Source organism: Leucopleurus acutus (assembly GCF_964270905.1).
Source record: "Leucopleurus acutus genome assembly, chromosome: 12".
NCBI lineage: Eukaryota > Metazoa > Chordata > Mammalia > Artiodactyla > Delphinidae > Leucopleurus > Leucopleurus acutus.
The window spans coordinates 90,187,411-90,203,352 of record NC_139154.1 but is presented as its reverse complement, the minus strand read 5'-3'; the positions used below and the strand labels follow the sequence as shown (position 1 = coordinate 90,203,352).

Genomic DNA, 15,942 nt, shown 5'->3' with positions numbered 1-15,942 from the left:
AGATATATGATTTGCAAATATTTTCTACCATTGGTATGTTACCTTTTCATTTCAATGATAGTTTTGTTTTTGTTCTGCTTTTTTTTTTTTTTTCTGGGCAGAGAAAAAAATCATTAGTTTGATGTAGTCCCACTAGTTCATTTTTGCTTGTTTTGCTTGCACTTTTGGCATCACATCCAAAAAAAATTGTTACGAAGACCAATTACTCTGTGTTTTCTTCTAGTAGTTTTACAGTTTCTAGTCTTACCTTTAGGTCTTTAATCCATCTTGAGTCAATTTTTGTGTCTGATGTAAGATAAAGGTCCAGTTTCCTTCTTCTGCATTTGGTTATCCAGTTTGAAAGGAGAGATTTTTATTTGGAAAGACTCAAGCATATGTATACTGATCAAGGTAAAGAAAAGAAGGAACATCTGAAGCTGTAAGAGGGAACTTTTCCCAGAGGAGAAGTTGACTTCAGCAGGTGACAGTGATCCCCATTTCTCTTACACAGGAGATGAGGAAGAGTTGGATGAAAAGATGGTGAACAGTAGGGAAGTTGAAGTTTTCATAATGAATGGTGGTCATTTCAGTGAAGTGGGAGGCAAATGCCTTTTCTAAGAGCAAGAAGGATAGAAGCAGGTCTAGGATTTTAAGTAGAGAGGAAAGGATTATAAATGGGTGCTGTGAGCGGAAATAGAAGTCAAAGGATGGTTGAACAGCCTTGAGGGTCCAAATGATACTGAGCAACACAAATGTGCTGTGGTGCTAGTTGCCATGGTCACAACCTTTTGTCCCCATGACAGTAGAAGGGGGAGGAATTGGCAGTGTTGGTATGATGAAGATCAAGATGTTAAAGGAAGCTAAAGATTTAGAAATGGTTTAGTCAAATTGGTGGCTCATGGAAGTATGGAAACATGAGGTGAGTAGCTTCTAACATTTATTCTGCCAAGCCCTGTTTTGGGCCCCTTACATTAAGTATTCTTAATACTTACAAATGCCTAAGGTAGATATTATAAACTCCATTTTATACCTGAGAAAACTGTAGCTTACGGAAGCCACATAACTTACTCAAACTCACCTGCTGATTAATGGAGAAGCCAGGGATCAAACTCAGATCTCTCTGAATTGGAAGCTTGGATAGAAGAAAATTCAGGATAGAAGGGGAAAATGCCAACAGATTTTATAAAAATCAGAAATGAAGACAAGGATTAGAGTAATGTGTAGGCCCCATGGAAATTAAGCAGAGGAAGAGGTGGATAGAAAGGGGGCACAGAGAGGAATTTCAGAGCTTGTAGTCTTGCCAATAGAGTAATGTTAATAGAACGTAAAGGAAAAAGTGAGGCTGTGAATGCATTGCCTATGTGGCATGAGGAACATGGTTGGCAGAGTTGGGATCTTGAAGTCAAGGTATTGGGTGGGTTATCCATGTTGATGTTGAAGTGTCTCAGGATGATGACAGAGAATGAGGTGGATAGGGAATCTGTGAGCCAAGTGGTTAAATTTCTGAGGAGCATGACCACAGCTCAATCTGGTGCCCTACTTCATCAGGAAGGCTGAGAAATTAGGGGGTCAGAAGAACAGTTTAAACATGGCAGTGAAGAGTATTGAGAGGCTGTAAATCTACTAAGGCAGGAGACGAAAAATCGGTTCATTTACAGTGAATGAGGAGAAAGAGGTAGTTCTTTGAAGAGGGCTTCAAAGTGATCAGGAAGGGGTCTGAGAAATGATACAATCCATTATACTAATGTGGAAGCAGATGCGGAGAGGCAGAATGATTTGCTTAAGTTCACACAATAAATGCGTGGCAATGGAGGGGGTAGATGGGACAGTATGGTTGAATGGTCAGGAAATAGAGTTTGGAATGAGATTGACTTGAGTTTGAATATCAGTGTGATCACTTACACTGTGAGGCTTGAGGTATTACCTAATCTCTCAGCTTTCTCATGTGTAAAATGAGATATATAATATCTATAGCAAAGGATTGTTGTAAGGACTTAACGGTGAATATGAAGTGCTTACTTTCTGTATTGTGCTTGGCACCAGAAAGTGCCCAATACATTTTAACTGCTAAACTGGAACTGACCTAAAGGGCCCCAAGTCTTAGTCTAGTACTCTTCTGGTCATTCCACACTGACCTGACATTCTATTTAGAGGGCATTCATGTTAGGCCATCTTCATTCGAGCTTCCTCTACTAGTCACTCCAAACTCACACACCCTTGCTGGTAAGAACTCATGTGAGATCTCTGGCTTCTGAGGGGGCTAAAAAAAAACCCCTGCTGACAGTGGCAGAAGCTAGTTTAACCACTACTATACATTTCTGGTCTACATACTCGTCTTCTTCCTGTGATGTACATACAAAAAGCTTTTTGCCGAGTGAGACGCTAAAATTGGTGATTGAAGGGATCTTCTTTCATATATTTCAAGAGGACTTTAAAAATACGGAAGGCTCCATACTCTCCCTACCTCTCCTACATCTGTCTGAGATTGTTTAAGCATGAGTAATGAAACAAGGTGAGGACAGCCAGAGATTATCTAGAAACAGACAGGTTTAGCCACTTGCTCAGTTCCTTGCAAACCAGGACTTGTAACCCATTCTCCTCACTACTGGTTTATTTTTAAAATGTATTTTTAATTAATAACTACAATTTTTTTAAAAAAAAGCAGTACATACATGAGGGAAAGAATTCCAAAAGTGCATACATAGTAAAAATTATCTTCCTCCTACTTCAGGACCCTTCCTCCCAATCTCTCTCCTGGCTGCCACTACTGTTGACAGTTCCTTGGATATCCTTTCAGAAATATTCTATCTGTGTAGTATTTTATGTATATATAGACATATATATGAATTTTTTCTTTGTGATTTAAAAAAAAATTATTTATTTATTTGGCTGCCCTGGGTCTTAGTTGTGGCACTTGGGATCTTCATTGTGGCGAGTGGGATCTTTAATTGTGGCATGCAGGATCTTTAGTTGCGGCATGCGGGCTCTTAGTTGAGGCATGCGGGATCTAGTTCCCTGACCAGGGATCGAACCCGGGCCCCCTGCATTGGGAGTGTGGAGTCTTAACCTCTGGGCCACCAGGGAAGTCCCGTGATTTTTTAATTGAGGTATAAATGACTTACAACATTAGTAATTTCTGGTGTACACATAATGATTTGATATTTGTATATGTTGTGAAATAAGTGTAGTTAATATCCGTCACCATACGTAGTTACAGAACTTTTTTTTTTCTTGTGGTGAGAATTTTTAAGATCTAGTCAATTAGCTACTTTCAATTATGCGATACAGTATTCTTTTTGGTTTTTTCCTTTTTTTTTTCAACAAATATATCTGTTCAGTTTTTTATTCAACCAAACAAAAAGATTCTACAATCAATTCCACTTGCATTTTTTCCTTGAAATATAGTTGATTTACAATGATGTGTTAATTACTGCTGTACAGCATATATACATTCTTTTTTTTAAAAAAATAGATTTATTTATTTATTTATGGCTGTGTTGGGTACTCGTTGCTGTGCGTGGGCTTCCTCTAGTTGTGGCGAGTGGGGGCCACTCTTCGTTGTGGTGCGCGGGCCTCTCACTGTTGTGGCCTCTCCTGCTGTGGAGCACAGGCCCCAGGCGTGCAGGCTTCAGTAGTTGTGGCACATGGGCTCAGCAGTCGTGGCTCGCGGGCTCTAGAGTGGAGGCTCAGTAGCTGTGGCACACGGGCTCAGCTGCTCCGCAGCATGTGGGATCCTCCCGGGCCAGGGCTCGAACCCATGTCCCCTGCATTGGCAGGCAGACTCCCAACCACTGAGCCACCAGGGAAGCTCCTACATTCTTTTTTTAAATATTCTTTTCCATTATGGTTTATCATAGGATATTGAATATAGTCCTCTGTGCTATACAGTATGACCTTGCTGTTTATCTCCTTTTCTCTTTTTCCTGAAATATAGTTGATGTACAATATTATATAAGTTTCAGGTGTACAACAAAGTGATTCACAATTTTTAAAGGTTATATCCCATTTATAGTTATAAAATATTGGTTATATTCCCTGTGCTGTACAATATATCCTTGTATCTTATTCATTTTATACATAGTAGTTTGTACCTCTTAATCCCCTCCCCCATCTTGCCCCTCCCCACTTCCCTCTCCCAACTTGTAACCACTAGTTTGTTCTCTATATCTGTGAGTCTGTTTCTTTTTTCTTGTATTCACTAGTTATTTTATTTTTTTAGATTCCACACATAAGTGGTATCATACAATATTTGTCTTTCTCTGTCTGACTTATTGCACTTAGCATAATACCCTACAGGTCCATCATCCATGCTGTTGCTAATGGCAACATTTCATTCTTTTTTATGGCTGAGTAGTATTCCATTATGTGTGTGTGTGTGTGTGTGTGTGTGTGTGTGTGTGTGTGTATACCACATCTTCTTTATCCATTCATCTGCTGATGGACACTTAGGTTGCTTGAATTTTTTTTTTAAATGAAAACATGCTCTATATACTGTTTCATGCATTTTTTTCACTCTACCCTACAATTTGAAGACAGTTTCATATCTGAATATAGAGTCTTTTCTCTTTCTCCTTGATGATTGCATAATTATCCGTGGCATAAATTATTTAGCCTCAACTTCCAGTTTGGTTCTCACATGCCTTTTTTTTGTTGATGGCACCATTCTCCCGGTTACTCTGCTCCAAACCTTGGAGTAATACCAAACATCCTCCTTCCCCATACCTAGTAAATCATGCCAATTCTGCTTTTACAATGCTTTTCCTACTTGTCCATTCTTTTTCATTCTCATTGCCACTTCCCTGGTTTAGGCCTTACCATTTTCTATAGCATTTTCCTGTCTCCAAATTTTCTATTTCTGTCCACCTTGCACACTTGCTTTAGATCAAGTTTCCTAAGGCCAAAATTTGGTTTGTGTCACTACTCTTCTTAAAAACCTTCAGTGGATTCCCAGTCATTGTGTTATATTTTAAAACTCAAGCAGTGATCAATAAATATGATTTAAAAATTCTAATCTGGTGAATTTATGAAATGCAGATGCCTGGATAAGAATGTCCATATGTAGGACCTTTGGTCTGTATTAAAAAAAAGGATCCAAGGTGCTTTTGATGCAGTTGGTTGTTGGACCAGTGGAGCCATTAGAATAAAGTACAAATTTCTCTTCCCAGTATTCCTTTTCCAAGATGCTTTTCCAGCCCCATCTCTTGCTACTACTAATCTACACACCAGTGCAAATGAAGTTTTTGTTGGCCTTCTGGGTGCTCCTCACACCTTCCAATCACATCTTTAAAAAATGTTCAGGCTTAGTCTCTCAATGAATCCTTCGCAGCCAGAAGTGATCACTGTGCTCGATTCTCTGAACTGGCTTACAGGTACATTATGCCTTATCTCTTAGTTTTGGGTTTCTTAGTTTTGAGCTTTTCCTCCCTGTTAACTTGTAAGATCGCTGTCCGCAGAAACCTAGTTCGTCCTTTCTTAATATTCGTGCCTATAGAGGCTTTTGCACTTTGAGGCATGGGTCTTAAGAATTTGTAGGTTTAGTGCCATTGCCGGACTTAATCTCCGTTGCATATGAAGTCCTTAACTGTTCCTGCCTTAGAGCGGAGCTTTTAACACGTTTGCCGATTCAATGAATAACGTGTGGAACCCCATCTCCCAGAGAACTACAATCCCAGCGGGCATTGCGCGGAACGTCTGCGGACGCGGGGACGCTAGGGGGCGTGCCGCATGTGAGGGAGGGGTCGTCCTGCGGGTAGCAGGAGGCTCAGGAGGCTCTGGAGACTGGGGTGAGAGAGAGGAGGGAGAGAGAGAGAGAGAGAGAGCGAGAGAGAGGGAGAGAGGGAGAGAGAGAGAGCGCGAGCGAGCGAAAGGTGAGCCGAGCTGAAGGAGGGCACGCGCTGCCGGGCACCCCCAGTCTATGGAGCGGGGTAAGATGGCGGAGGCGGAGAGCCTGGAGACAGCGGCGGAGCACGAGCGGATCCTCCGAGAGATCGAGAGCACCGACACGGCCTGCATCGGGCCCACGCTCAGGTACCCTGGGTACCGGGGCCACAGATGGGCGGGCACGGGCGGGATCCGGGGGCAGGCTTCCTCCGGGCTGTGCGCCGGGCCGGCCACCCGCAGGGCCAGCGCCGGCCCCTCCCTTCGGAGAGCCAGGCGAGCGACCTCCACCCTCGGTGAGGCGGGTCCCCCTCCGCAGTCCCGCCGGGGGGTCCCTTCCCGACCGTCGGCGCCGGCAGCCCCGTTACTCTGTAGGCTCCTGCCTCCCTTGGGGCTGGGGAGGCCGTCGTTCTCCCTCCGAGGCTAGACCGGCGCGGGCAGCGGGAGCGCGCCCGGCAGGTGGTGGCTTTTAGCAGAGCTTTCCCACTGAGGACATCACCCTTCTGTCTCCGACTCAAACCTCGTCCTGCCCTAGACCCAAGACCTGCTCTTTAGGCAAAACAGAATTCACCCCACGGTCTCTTGCTCGGAAATTAAACTCTTGCCTCAGAATCACAACCACTTCTCAGAATCGAGTTCTTGAAAATCCTAGGCCTGGAAGGAGGGAAGTTTCCTTCAGCGTCTCCTGTGAGCGGGTGCTTGCTGAGCCCTGTCAGGAGGACGACCTCCCCAAGTGTGCAGCCTCCTGGTACTCCTCACCGAAGAGACGTTATCTCCCCTCCGTTCCCTGTGACCATTACTTTGCCCACACACCCCCATTTTATTTGGAGTTGTCAAAACAAGCCGCCACCCACCTCAACTTATTTAACAAAACTTAGGTACCACTTACTATGTAAAGTGCAAGACATTTATTAAGCGATTTACAAGTATAACTTATTCAAACTGCACAACAGCCCTATTAGGAAGGTACTATTATTGCCCTCCTTTTACAGATGAAGCACAGAGAGGTTAAGTGACTTGCCCAAGGTCACAGAGAAAATAAATTGGGAGAGTCGTGATTCCTGCTCACGCATTCTGGATCCAGAGTCTGCATTCTTAATCTCTGTTTTTCTGCCTCAGTTGGGGATCACCATCTACCAGTACTTTATGTTAATTACTCACCAAGCGCAATTTCAAACTACCTTTTTCTTTCCCCTCAGTTTATTGGTGCCCTAGAACTAGCTTATCTTCGTCCTTCCTGTGGCACCTTCTGGTCTCCATGCAGCCAACAGAGAGAATTATCTTACCCACCTTGTACAGTCTTGGGTCGCTGTTCCTCCCCTCAAAAAAGTTATTACTCACTGCTTTGTTTTTTCACGGGGAGAGTTGCCTCATGAAAGTGTTTGAAGGAGGGGCAGGCTGGAGACTAGACTCCTCATTTCCACCCGCACAGCTTCCTTCTCCAGGGCATATTGTTAGCACAGTTTTACCAGTGCCATCCCTGGACATGGGACATGACCATCCTTAGTAGTTTGCTTTTTGTCCCTTACTGCATTATGATCATGACCGTCATGCTCCTCTCTTTTTACATTTTCTTGAGTTCTTAGGGGTGAATGACCCTCATTTCATTATCTTTACTTTTATAAAAACTAAGGACTACTTACTGATATTCTATGTACATTATTAATGGTTGTTAATATTTGGTTTTCATGAAACAAAATGTTATTAGAGTTACTGAGGATGCTGTTTCAGTGTTCTACTAAGAAATTTGGTTGCTGAGCTATATAGTTGGCAGCCAAGCAAAGCTCCTGCTGGAACAGTTGGGATTACCAGAGTTTTGAGGAAGGATTCTTCATCAGAACACCATTAATGTTGTCTTGAGTTGGTTGCGGTTTTTAATTGCTGTCGTTCTTGGTTTATAGGATAAATGACTTAATTTAGTGTTATCAGTTTAGTTTGTTGTGATTTGTTACGTTAGCTCTCCACTGAATAGTAATGCATATTTGTTCAACTGAATTTTGGCCTGTAATTTTCCATTATCTTGTCTGAAGAGTATACATATTATGTTTAAAATATGTTACCCATTCTCCCGCAGATTTGCCTCATTGTTATCACTGAGTTCTTTTTTCACTGGAAAGTCAGGTTTTGTTGGGGTATATGGATTAGGGATCTTTTGTCCTAAGGGGACATGGTAAAAAAAAAAAAGTTTTGAAAACCGCTGCACTATCCTACTACTTTTAGTTGCTTTTCCTGACTCCCTTTTATCATTATTAGGGGCTTTTCATTTTTGGTCTCATCTGGTCTTTGGTGGATAACCCTAAATCTTACTATCGGACCCAAGATTCAATTACTAGAACATCCTATAATACAAGTAATATACACTGTCTTTGTCTTTAGTCTAGCTTGTTCTTCCCATATTCACAGGGGATGATCTCATCTTTCTTATTCCATTCAGAGGCAGCAGCATGCACAGACTTGATGTTTCACATCTCATGCTTTACCCTGGGTGCACTTCCATAATCATTATCTCCTGGTTTTCCATCACAGTTATTAAACAGGTTTGATAAAGGCAGTAGGCTCTCTTCCCTAACTTTACTCTTAACTGTAAATCTCAAACTCTATCCCTCTTCATAGTCTTTCCTGTTTCTTCTGAGGTAGCATTTTTAAGGCACCGGGTTCTTAGCTGTTCCTGAGAAAGGTTTTGTAAGTGAAGAGGAACTAGATAATAATAATTTGTGGTACCAAATTATTCTTCCAGTTTTATCCCTTTTTGTTTGAGGATCCACAGTGGCTTGACTTTTTCATTATATAACTAACCTTATTTAAGCTTGAACAGTAAATGCAATGTTAGTTGATTCCCATGTATCATAAGGAGTGTCTTTCCTTACTTACTGTAATTCTGAAAGTCCCAAGCTTATCCATGCATATAAAGGCTGTTGCCTAGCAAATTCTTTTGGGAAAGCAGCCATCTCTTTCTTCTCTGTCTTCATCTCAAAAATTATTTTGTTAACTACAAGTCCTGATTTTGCAGATGAGGAAAGAGGCCCATAAGATGTTAGGGCATGTCTTGTTTTTAAAATAATATTGATTCTTGCCTTGTAGTGCTAATACTAAAATAGTGATCACAAATCACTCATGAACAATAGCTTCATATTTTCATTTTTCAAATCACGTTTACATATCTCTAGTCTTCTTTCACATCAGTTATTCAGAATAAGCCATTTCCTCACTTTGCTCTCTGGGTGCTAGCAATTAACATTCAGTTTTAATTGCTATTTAAGATTTTAAAACAGACTTTTAAATTTAACAGTGAAATACATTGCCTTTAAAACAGTAGCTTTATTGGGATATAATTCATAACCCGTACAGTTCACCCATTTAAACTATACAATTCATTGTTTTTTTAGTGTATTCACAGAGTTGTGTAACAGTCACCACAGTCTAATTTTAGAACATTTTCATCACCCCCAAAAGAAACCCCATACCCATTAGCACTCACTCTTCATTCTGTCCCCCTTCCCAAGGTAGTCACTACTTTCTGTCCTTATGGGTTTGCCTGTTCTGTTCACTTTGTATAAATGGAATCATACAACATTTTGAGGAACTGCCAAACTGTTTAACAAAATGTCTGTACCATTTTGCATTCCTGCCAGCAGTGTGTAAGTGTTCCAGTTTCTTCATATCGTTGTCAGCACTTGTTAGTATCTTTTTTTATTTTAGCCATCCTAGTGGATACGAAGTTGCGTCTCACTGTCGTTTTGATTTGCATTTCCCTAATGGTTAATGTTTTCATGTGCTTATTATTATTATTTTTGCGGTATGCGGCCTCTCACTGTTGTGGCCTGTCCCGTTGCGGAGCACAGGCTCTGGACGCGCAGGCCCAGCAGCCATGGCTCACGGGCCCAGCCGCTCCGCGGCACGTGGGATCCTCCAGGACCGGGGCACGAACCTGTGTCCCCTGCACTGGCAGGCGGACTCTCAACCACTGCGCCACCAGGGAAGCCCATGTGCTTATTATTTATTTATCTTTTTTGGAGCAATGTCTATTGAGATCCTTTGCTCAGTTTTTACTTGGGTTGTCTTTTTATTATTGAGTTGTAAGAGTTCTTTATATATTCTGGATATAAGTCTCTTACCAGGAATAGGATTTGCAAATACTTTCTTCCATTCTTTTGGTTTGTTTTTTCATTTTTCTTGTTGCACAAAAGTTAAATTTTGATGTAAGTCCAGTATATCTAGTTTTTATTTTTTTGCTTGTGCTTTTGGTGTTGTATCTAGGAAGCCTTTGCTTTACCCAAGATTATGAAGATTTCCTCTTTTTTTTTCCTGAGTTGTATAATTTTATCTTTACATTAAGGTCTGTGATCCATTTTGAGTTAATTTTTGCCTATAGTGTAAGGAAGGGTGTTCATTTTCATTCTTTTACATGTTGATATGCAGTTCTAGCATCATTTGTTGATTGCCATTTTTCTAACCCAGATATATTTCTGGTTGATTTATCTTGGTCTTTTTGCCATTAAATTTATATTCCTTATTTGTAGCAGAAATGTAACCTTCAAGACCCTGTCATTGTGTTTGTTTGACTTTGCTGTTCAGCTTGACCTCCCTTTTTGAGTGCTCTCACCTGGGAAGAAGTTTGCTCTAATGTTTTCAGGTAAAGGTTTTCTCTTTTTTAGCTTAGTTGCTGCCTTCCATTTCTGAGGTTCTTGTGTTATAAGAATGATGTGATTGCTATATTTGATCTTGGTAAAGCACTTTACTTTAGGGACTGATTCTTGTCTTACCTCATGGAATGGTTTTGTGTTATACTGCTCAGCTTTAAGATTAACATAAGGTGTATTAATGATAGAATCTTATCTATTTGATCTTTTTCATTGTTGAAACATTAAAAAAGCTATTATGTCAACATTTAAAAAATTTTGGAAGCTATATTAAGAATTACACTCCTATAACACTGCTGCTGTTGTTTTGGTGCATTTCCTTTTAGACCTTTGCTTTATGTATTTTGTTGTTAAAAAGCTGTATTCTTGGTGCAGTAACAATTTTCTCTCTTGCTTATTTAATTAAGTTGTGTGTAAAGCTGCCTCTTACAGAAAAGAAATATGGGGAATATTTTCAAAAGTTGTTTAGCTCAGTGTCATTTGATAATTAAATATGGGGAACTGGCTTCCCCACTTACTACTTCTGTGCCTTTGGCCACATGGCTTTGTTTTCCATCCTCTGCCCTCCCCTGTTACCTAAGTTGTACAGAAATCAGTTAATCATAATCCTTGGTTTATGACACTCTCTCATTATTGGTCACCACATGGACCTCTTTAAACAATTAATTGTTTTTATAAGCAATTTACCACCCTAGTAGACAAATTTTTCTCATCTTTAAAATGGGGATTATACCACCTACATTGCAGGAACAGTATCAAAAAAAAAAAAAAAGGAGGTAAAGCGTTCTTCACTGTACCTGCTAGGTAGTAGTAACTCCGATAATGTGAATCATCTGCCTTTTACCCTTGAGTTTGCCATGTGGACTTAGGTATTTCTGTTTCTGGAGTTACGTTAATTACAAAACTTAGTGTTTGGAGTGGTTCTTGACTTTTTTTTTCCCTTCCACTCATACAGCTGAGGGATATAATATTCATCAATAATCAGACCCTGGAAGTGGTTACTTTGATATAGACTGGAGAATGGAGGAGGAGATGGGAAACAATTTTATAAAGGCAGTTCCGGTGACTGATATACTCCGTCCTTGACAATCAATGAGGGGAAAGAAATGATCTCCCATTGCTAATTGCTTATTTTTTAGTAGTAGCTCCCTTCTAAAAATAAAATTTTTATATTTTAATTTATAAATGTAAGGTAATGACTTGTAAAAAGAAGAAACAGACAACAAAAAACTTAATCCTACCACCCTGTCACAATCTTATATTTGTATATTTCTTTTAAGCTTTTTCCATATTTATTACATTAGAAGAATATTATCATGTTGTGTCTTGCTTTTTCAGTTAACATATTATATACAGTTTTATACATTGTTATATATCTATATTATTTTGGTGGCTTCATTCATGAATTAATTTATGCATTCATTCTACAAATATTTATGGAACAACTTCTATGTGCCAGGTACTCTTCCAGGCTCTGGGGTACAACAGGGAACAAAATAGACATGTCCCTGCCCTTTTGGACCTTACATTCTAGTGGAGCACTCACAGAATAAACAAACACATGGATACATAAAATAATAGTGTTATTTAGTTGTTAGTGCTACATATGATGGGGTATTATTTTTGATTAGGTGATTAGAAAAAGTTATTCTGGCAAAGGTTTGAAAAGAGTGAAGGAGCAAGCCATATGGCTCTCTGGGGGAAGTACCTTCCAGACAGCAGGCACAGTGTGAAGACTCAGGAGAAGCATAATGGGAGGTGATGGTAGGAAATTAGTGAGGGTCCAGATAGTGTAGACAAAGAAAGAGACTGATTTTATTTCTAAGTGTTATGGCAAGGTACAAGAGAGTTTTGAGCAGGAAAGTGACATGCTGTAACTTAAGTTAAACAAAGAACATTCTGGCTGCTGTGTGAAGATTGGAGTAAGAGAAGAAACAGGAAAACCAGTCAAGGGATATTTGCAGTAATAAGAACTAAGAGATGGTTGTAGCATGCAGTAAGATGTTGGGGAGGAGATGATGAGAAGTAGTTGGATTTAGAATATATTTTGAAAGCAGAGCCAAAATATTGGATTAGTTATAGGGGTTAAAGAAAGAGAGGAATCAAGCATGATTCCAAGGCTCTTGGCCTAAGTAAATGGGTGAATGGTGGTGCCATTTATTAGAATAGAGAATAAAGGGGGAGGAATTTTATTTTTCTTTGTGGCACTTACTATTGCCTGACATACATAATTTTTAATTGTCTCCTTCATTAGAATGTGTATTCCAGGAGGGGAGGAATTTTGTTTCTTTTGTTTGCTGCTGTATCCTGGAAACCTGAAAGAGTGCCTGGCATACAGTTGGTACTCAATAAATATTTGTTGAATGAATAGAAGAATAAAATAATTGTACCATGAACTGTTAATTATTTGGGGGTTAATTAAATGATTTGTAGATTAACTGTCTTAAAAAATATGACTAGGCTTTTGAGGAAAAAATAAAACTGCTGAAAATCTTGAAAACCTCGGCGTGTTGGAAGTGTTTATTTTTTGGAATTACGTATGATTTTAGAGTTCCTCTTTCTCTTCAACAAAAGCGTAATCTAAAATAATTGGCCTGTAATGCCTGTGAATCTTAAATATTTTTGCAGTATTGTTAAAATTTTTCAAATATAAGTATGATAACTTTAGTGACTAAAATGTTATGATCTAAGTACACATTGTATAAATAAAGCTTAACATTTGGTAATAAGTTAAAATCTTTGTACATTTGGGAAAAAGGGGGTGGACAGTGTTAAATAAGTTTCAATTACAATATGGAATAGGATAATGAATTTTTTGTGGTTTAATAAAGAAAAGTTAGGTTTTATTTTAATAACTTCATTGACTTGTCAAGCAAATTGAAAAATGAAAAACTGAAAAAGCCCTCTTGTAGCTGATAAGACAGTGCTGGTTTGGTTCAATCAGCATTGGGCTCCAAGTCTGATTTTATTCGAGCTAAATAAACAAAAATTTTCATTGAAGCTCTTCCAGTGGAAGGTTATTCTGGTGTGTTATCTGATCAATTAGATTCAAGCCATAGAAAAATTAGTCACAGAGGGAAATTAAATGGGAGAGTAGCATTTGGCAATCATTCCTATGTTGAATTTGAAGAATTTATTAGTTATCATTAGATCAAATATATAGTGCTGGTGAAACTCATCTGGAAATTTTACCTAGTGTAATTCTGAAAATAAAATATGAATGGGTAAATTATCTTTATTTGTATGGGTTTGAAATATTTAAAAAGTGGAAAGAAAATGATATGAACCATAAATCTAGTATTTTTCCCATTCCCTCTATTCCTCATTTTATTAGTTTGTTGTTTATTCTTCCATTGTATTTTTAGTGCAAATATAGGCATATATGATTTTATTTTCTCCTCCCCTTTTACAAAAGAAGCAGTGTACTGTATATGCAGTTCTGTAGCTTAGTGTTTTATATTATTTCATCAGTATATTTTGGAGATCTGTCCATATCAGTATGCAGAGATTTCCCTTATTCTTTTTTACAGCTACATAGTGTAAATATACTATGGTTTATTCAGCCAGTTCCCTATTTCTGTATACTTGGGTTATGTCCAGTCTTTTGTTGGACAGAATAATGCAGCAGTGAATAATCTTGAATGTCTGTAATTTCTTATTGTACATTTCCTACTGTATCTGTAGGATCGATTCCCAGAAGTGGGATTGCTGGGTAAAATAATGAGTGTACCTGTACTTTGGTAGGTATTACTTTCTACAGGGGTTGTACCATTTTGTTCTCCTTCTAGCCGTCTATGAGATTGCTCGTTTCTCCATAGCATTTTCAGCAAAGTGTGTTTTAGACTTTTGAGTTTTTGCTAATATGATAATGACAAATGGTATTTCAGCGTTTTTATTTGTACTGTATGAGTGAGGCTGAACATCTCTTCATATGTGTAAAGACTGTGTGTGTGTGTGTGTGTACTGTCTGTCCCTGTCCTTTGATTATTTTTCTATAGGGTTGGTATTTTTCTCTTTGATTTGGGAGCACCAGTAAAGAACCTTTGATAATTATGCTTTGCTTAAATGCATCAGGAGTGTACAAACGAAAACGGGTTGTGATTACTAAAACAAAGAAACTATTGTTTTTTATGGAATGAAAGTTTCAAACCTGCCTTTCTGTTGTTTTAGTTATAAAGGAACATGAATAAACAGACATTTTAAAAGAATTAAAAAAAATCTTATACCAAGAGGCTATGATAATTTGAAATCAGAAGGTTTTTTTGGGGGAATGCAGTAACATTATTAGATAATGCTGCTTCACATACAAATACAGTTCTTAGCAAATCAGAGGATGTCAATATTTTAATAAATTCTTTACTTAAAATGTTCTTTACTTTAAAATGTATTCACATGTTTACATAATTTCCAGCATTTACCTAATTAGTATATGAATTAGTTGCAAAAAATTATTGATAAGGACAATTATTTAATATGGTTTTGGAAGCAGTTTAGAGTTTTAGAGGACATTTATGACGTAGCTTTAGTTTGGAATATGATATGTATGAATATTGATTAGGTCATTGAGGAAAATAAAGATATTTTGATTCTTTACATCGTTGGATTTGATAGTTTTTAGTATTTGCTAATGATGTAGTAATTTATTTAATCACATACAAAATCAAGCTTCCAGCTGAAAACAACTTGAAGAAATAAAATTAGTGAGTAGCTTCTCTATGAAACATGTTAATCTGGGTTGAGATGCTGAGCAACTATGACATTTAATATTTGCTTGGGGGAGATAGCAAAAATAATGAGGGGGGGAGGAGTTAGTAAAAACTGAGTTAAAAATAAAGCTGAGCTTAAACCTGATGTGACTAATAGCTTATTTCTTAGAGATGTCTGCTGTGGCTGTGGAAAAAAGAGTAAAGCCTTTTTTTGCAGTGTAGTAGTATCTGCTGGAGTATTTAGAAAACAAGACAGTTTGCTGACTAGCTGATGTTACATGGACTTTGTTTGAATATTTGAAGTAAGGAGAGGTCAGTTAAGAGATAGTGATAATGAAATATTTTATTATTTTGGCTATTTTAGAAAGCAATTTGTGATGTGTATCTGTAAGTTATATTTATGTTATATTTTACGTTCCTCGATGTCCTTGGAATGTTAAATGTTTTCTTTCAAATTGCGGGTAACTGTGCATTAATATTTCCTTCACATTTTGACTGATTTTTTTGAAGGGTGATTAATTTTGTCTTAACTCTGTTTTGGGGTTATTCTCAGTCTCCTTCCCCTCTTATTCTGGTTGACAATTGACTGTTTTCTCTTTCTCTCTCTTTTTCTCTGATTTTCCCCTTGCCTTGTAGAAAGGAATTAGATGGTTTCCAAAAATCTACATGATTTAAAAAAATATTGTAATAGATACATCAAAGGTGGTGAGCAAATTGGGGAGAGGGAAAACAAAGGTAGG

The 15,942-nt window shown here is 38.5% G+C and overlaps 1 protein-coding gene across 1 annotated transcript in view; it reads left to right on the top strand.

Moving 5' to 3' along the window:
• Window positions 1–5,747: 5,747 nt before the first annotated feature.
• The window catches only part of EXOC6B (exocyst complex component 6B), a 715,292-nt gene continuing 705,097 nt past the window's right edge, over window positions 5,748–15,942 (top strand). Inside the window, exon 1 of the mRNA XM_082851950.1 lies at window positions 5,748–6,006. Within this exon, the coding sequence (XP_082708076.1) occupies window positions 5,894–6,006 (113 nt within the window). The 5' untranslated portion in view covers window positions 5,748–5,893. The remainder of the gene's footprint in view (window positions 6,007–15,942) is intronic.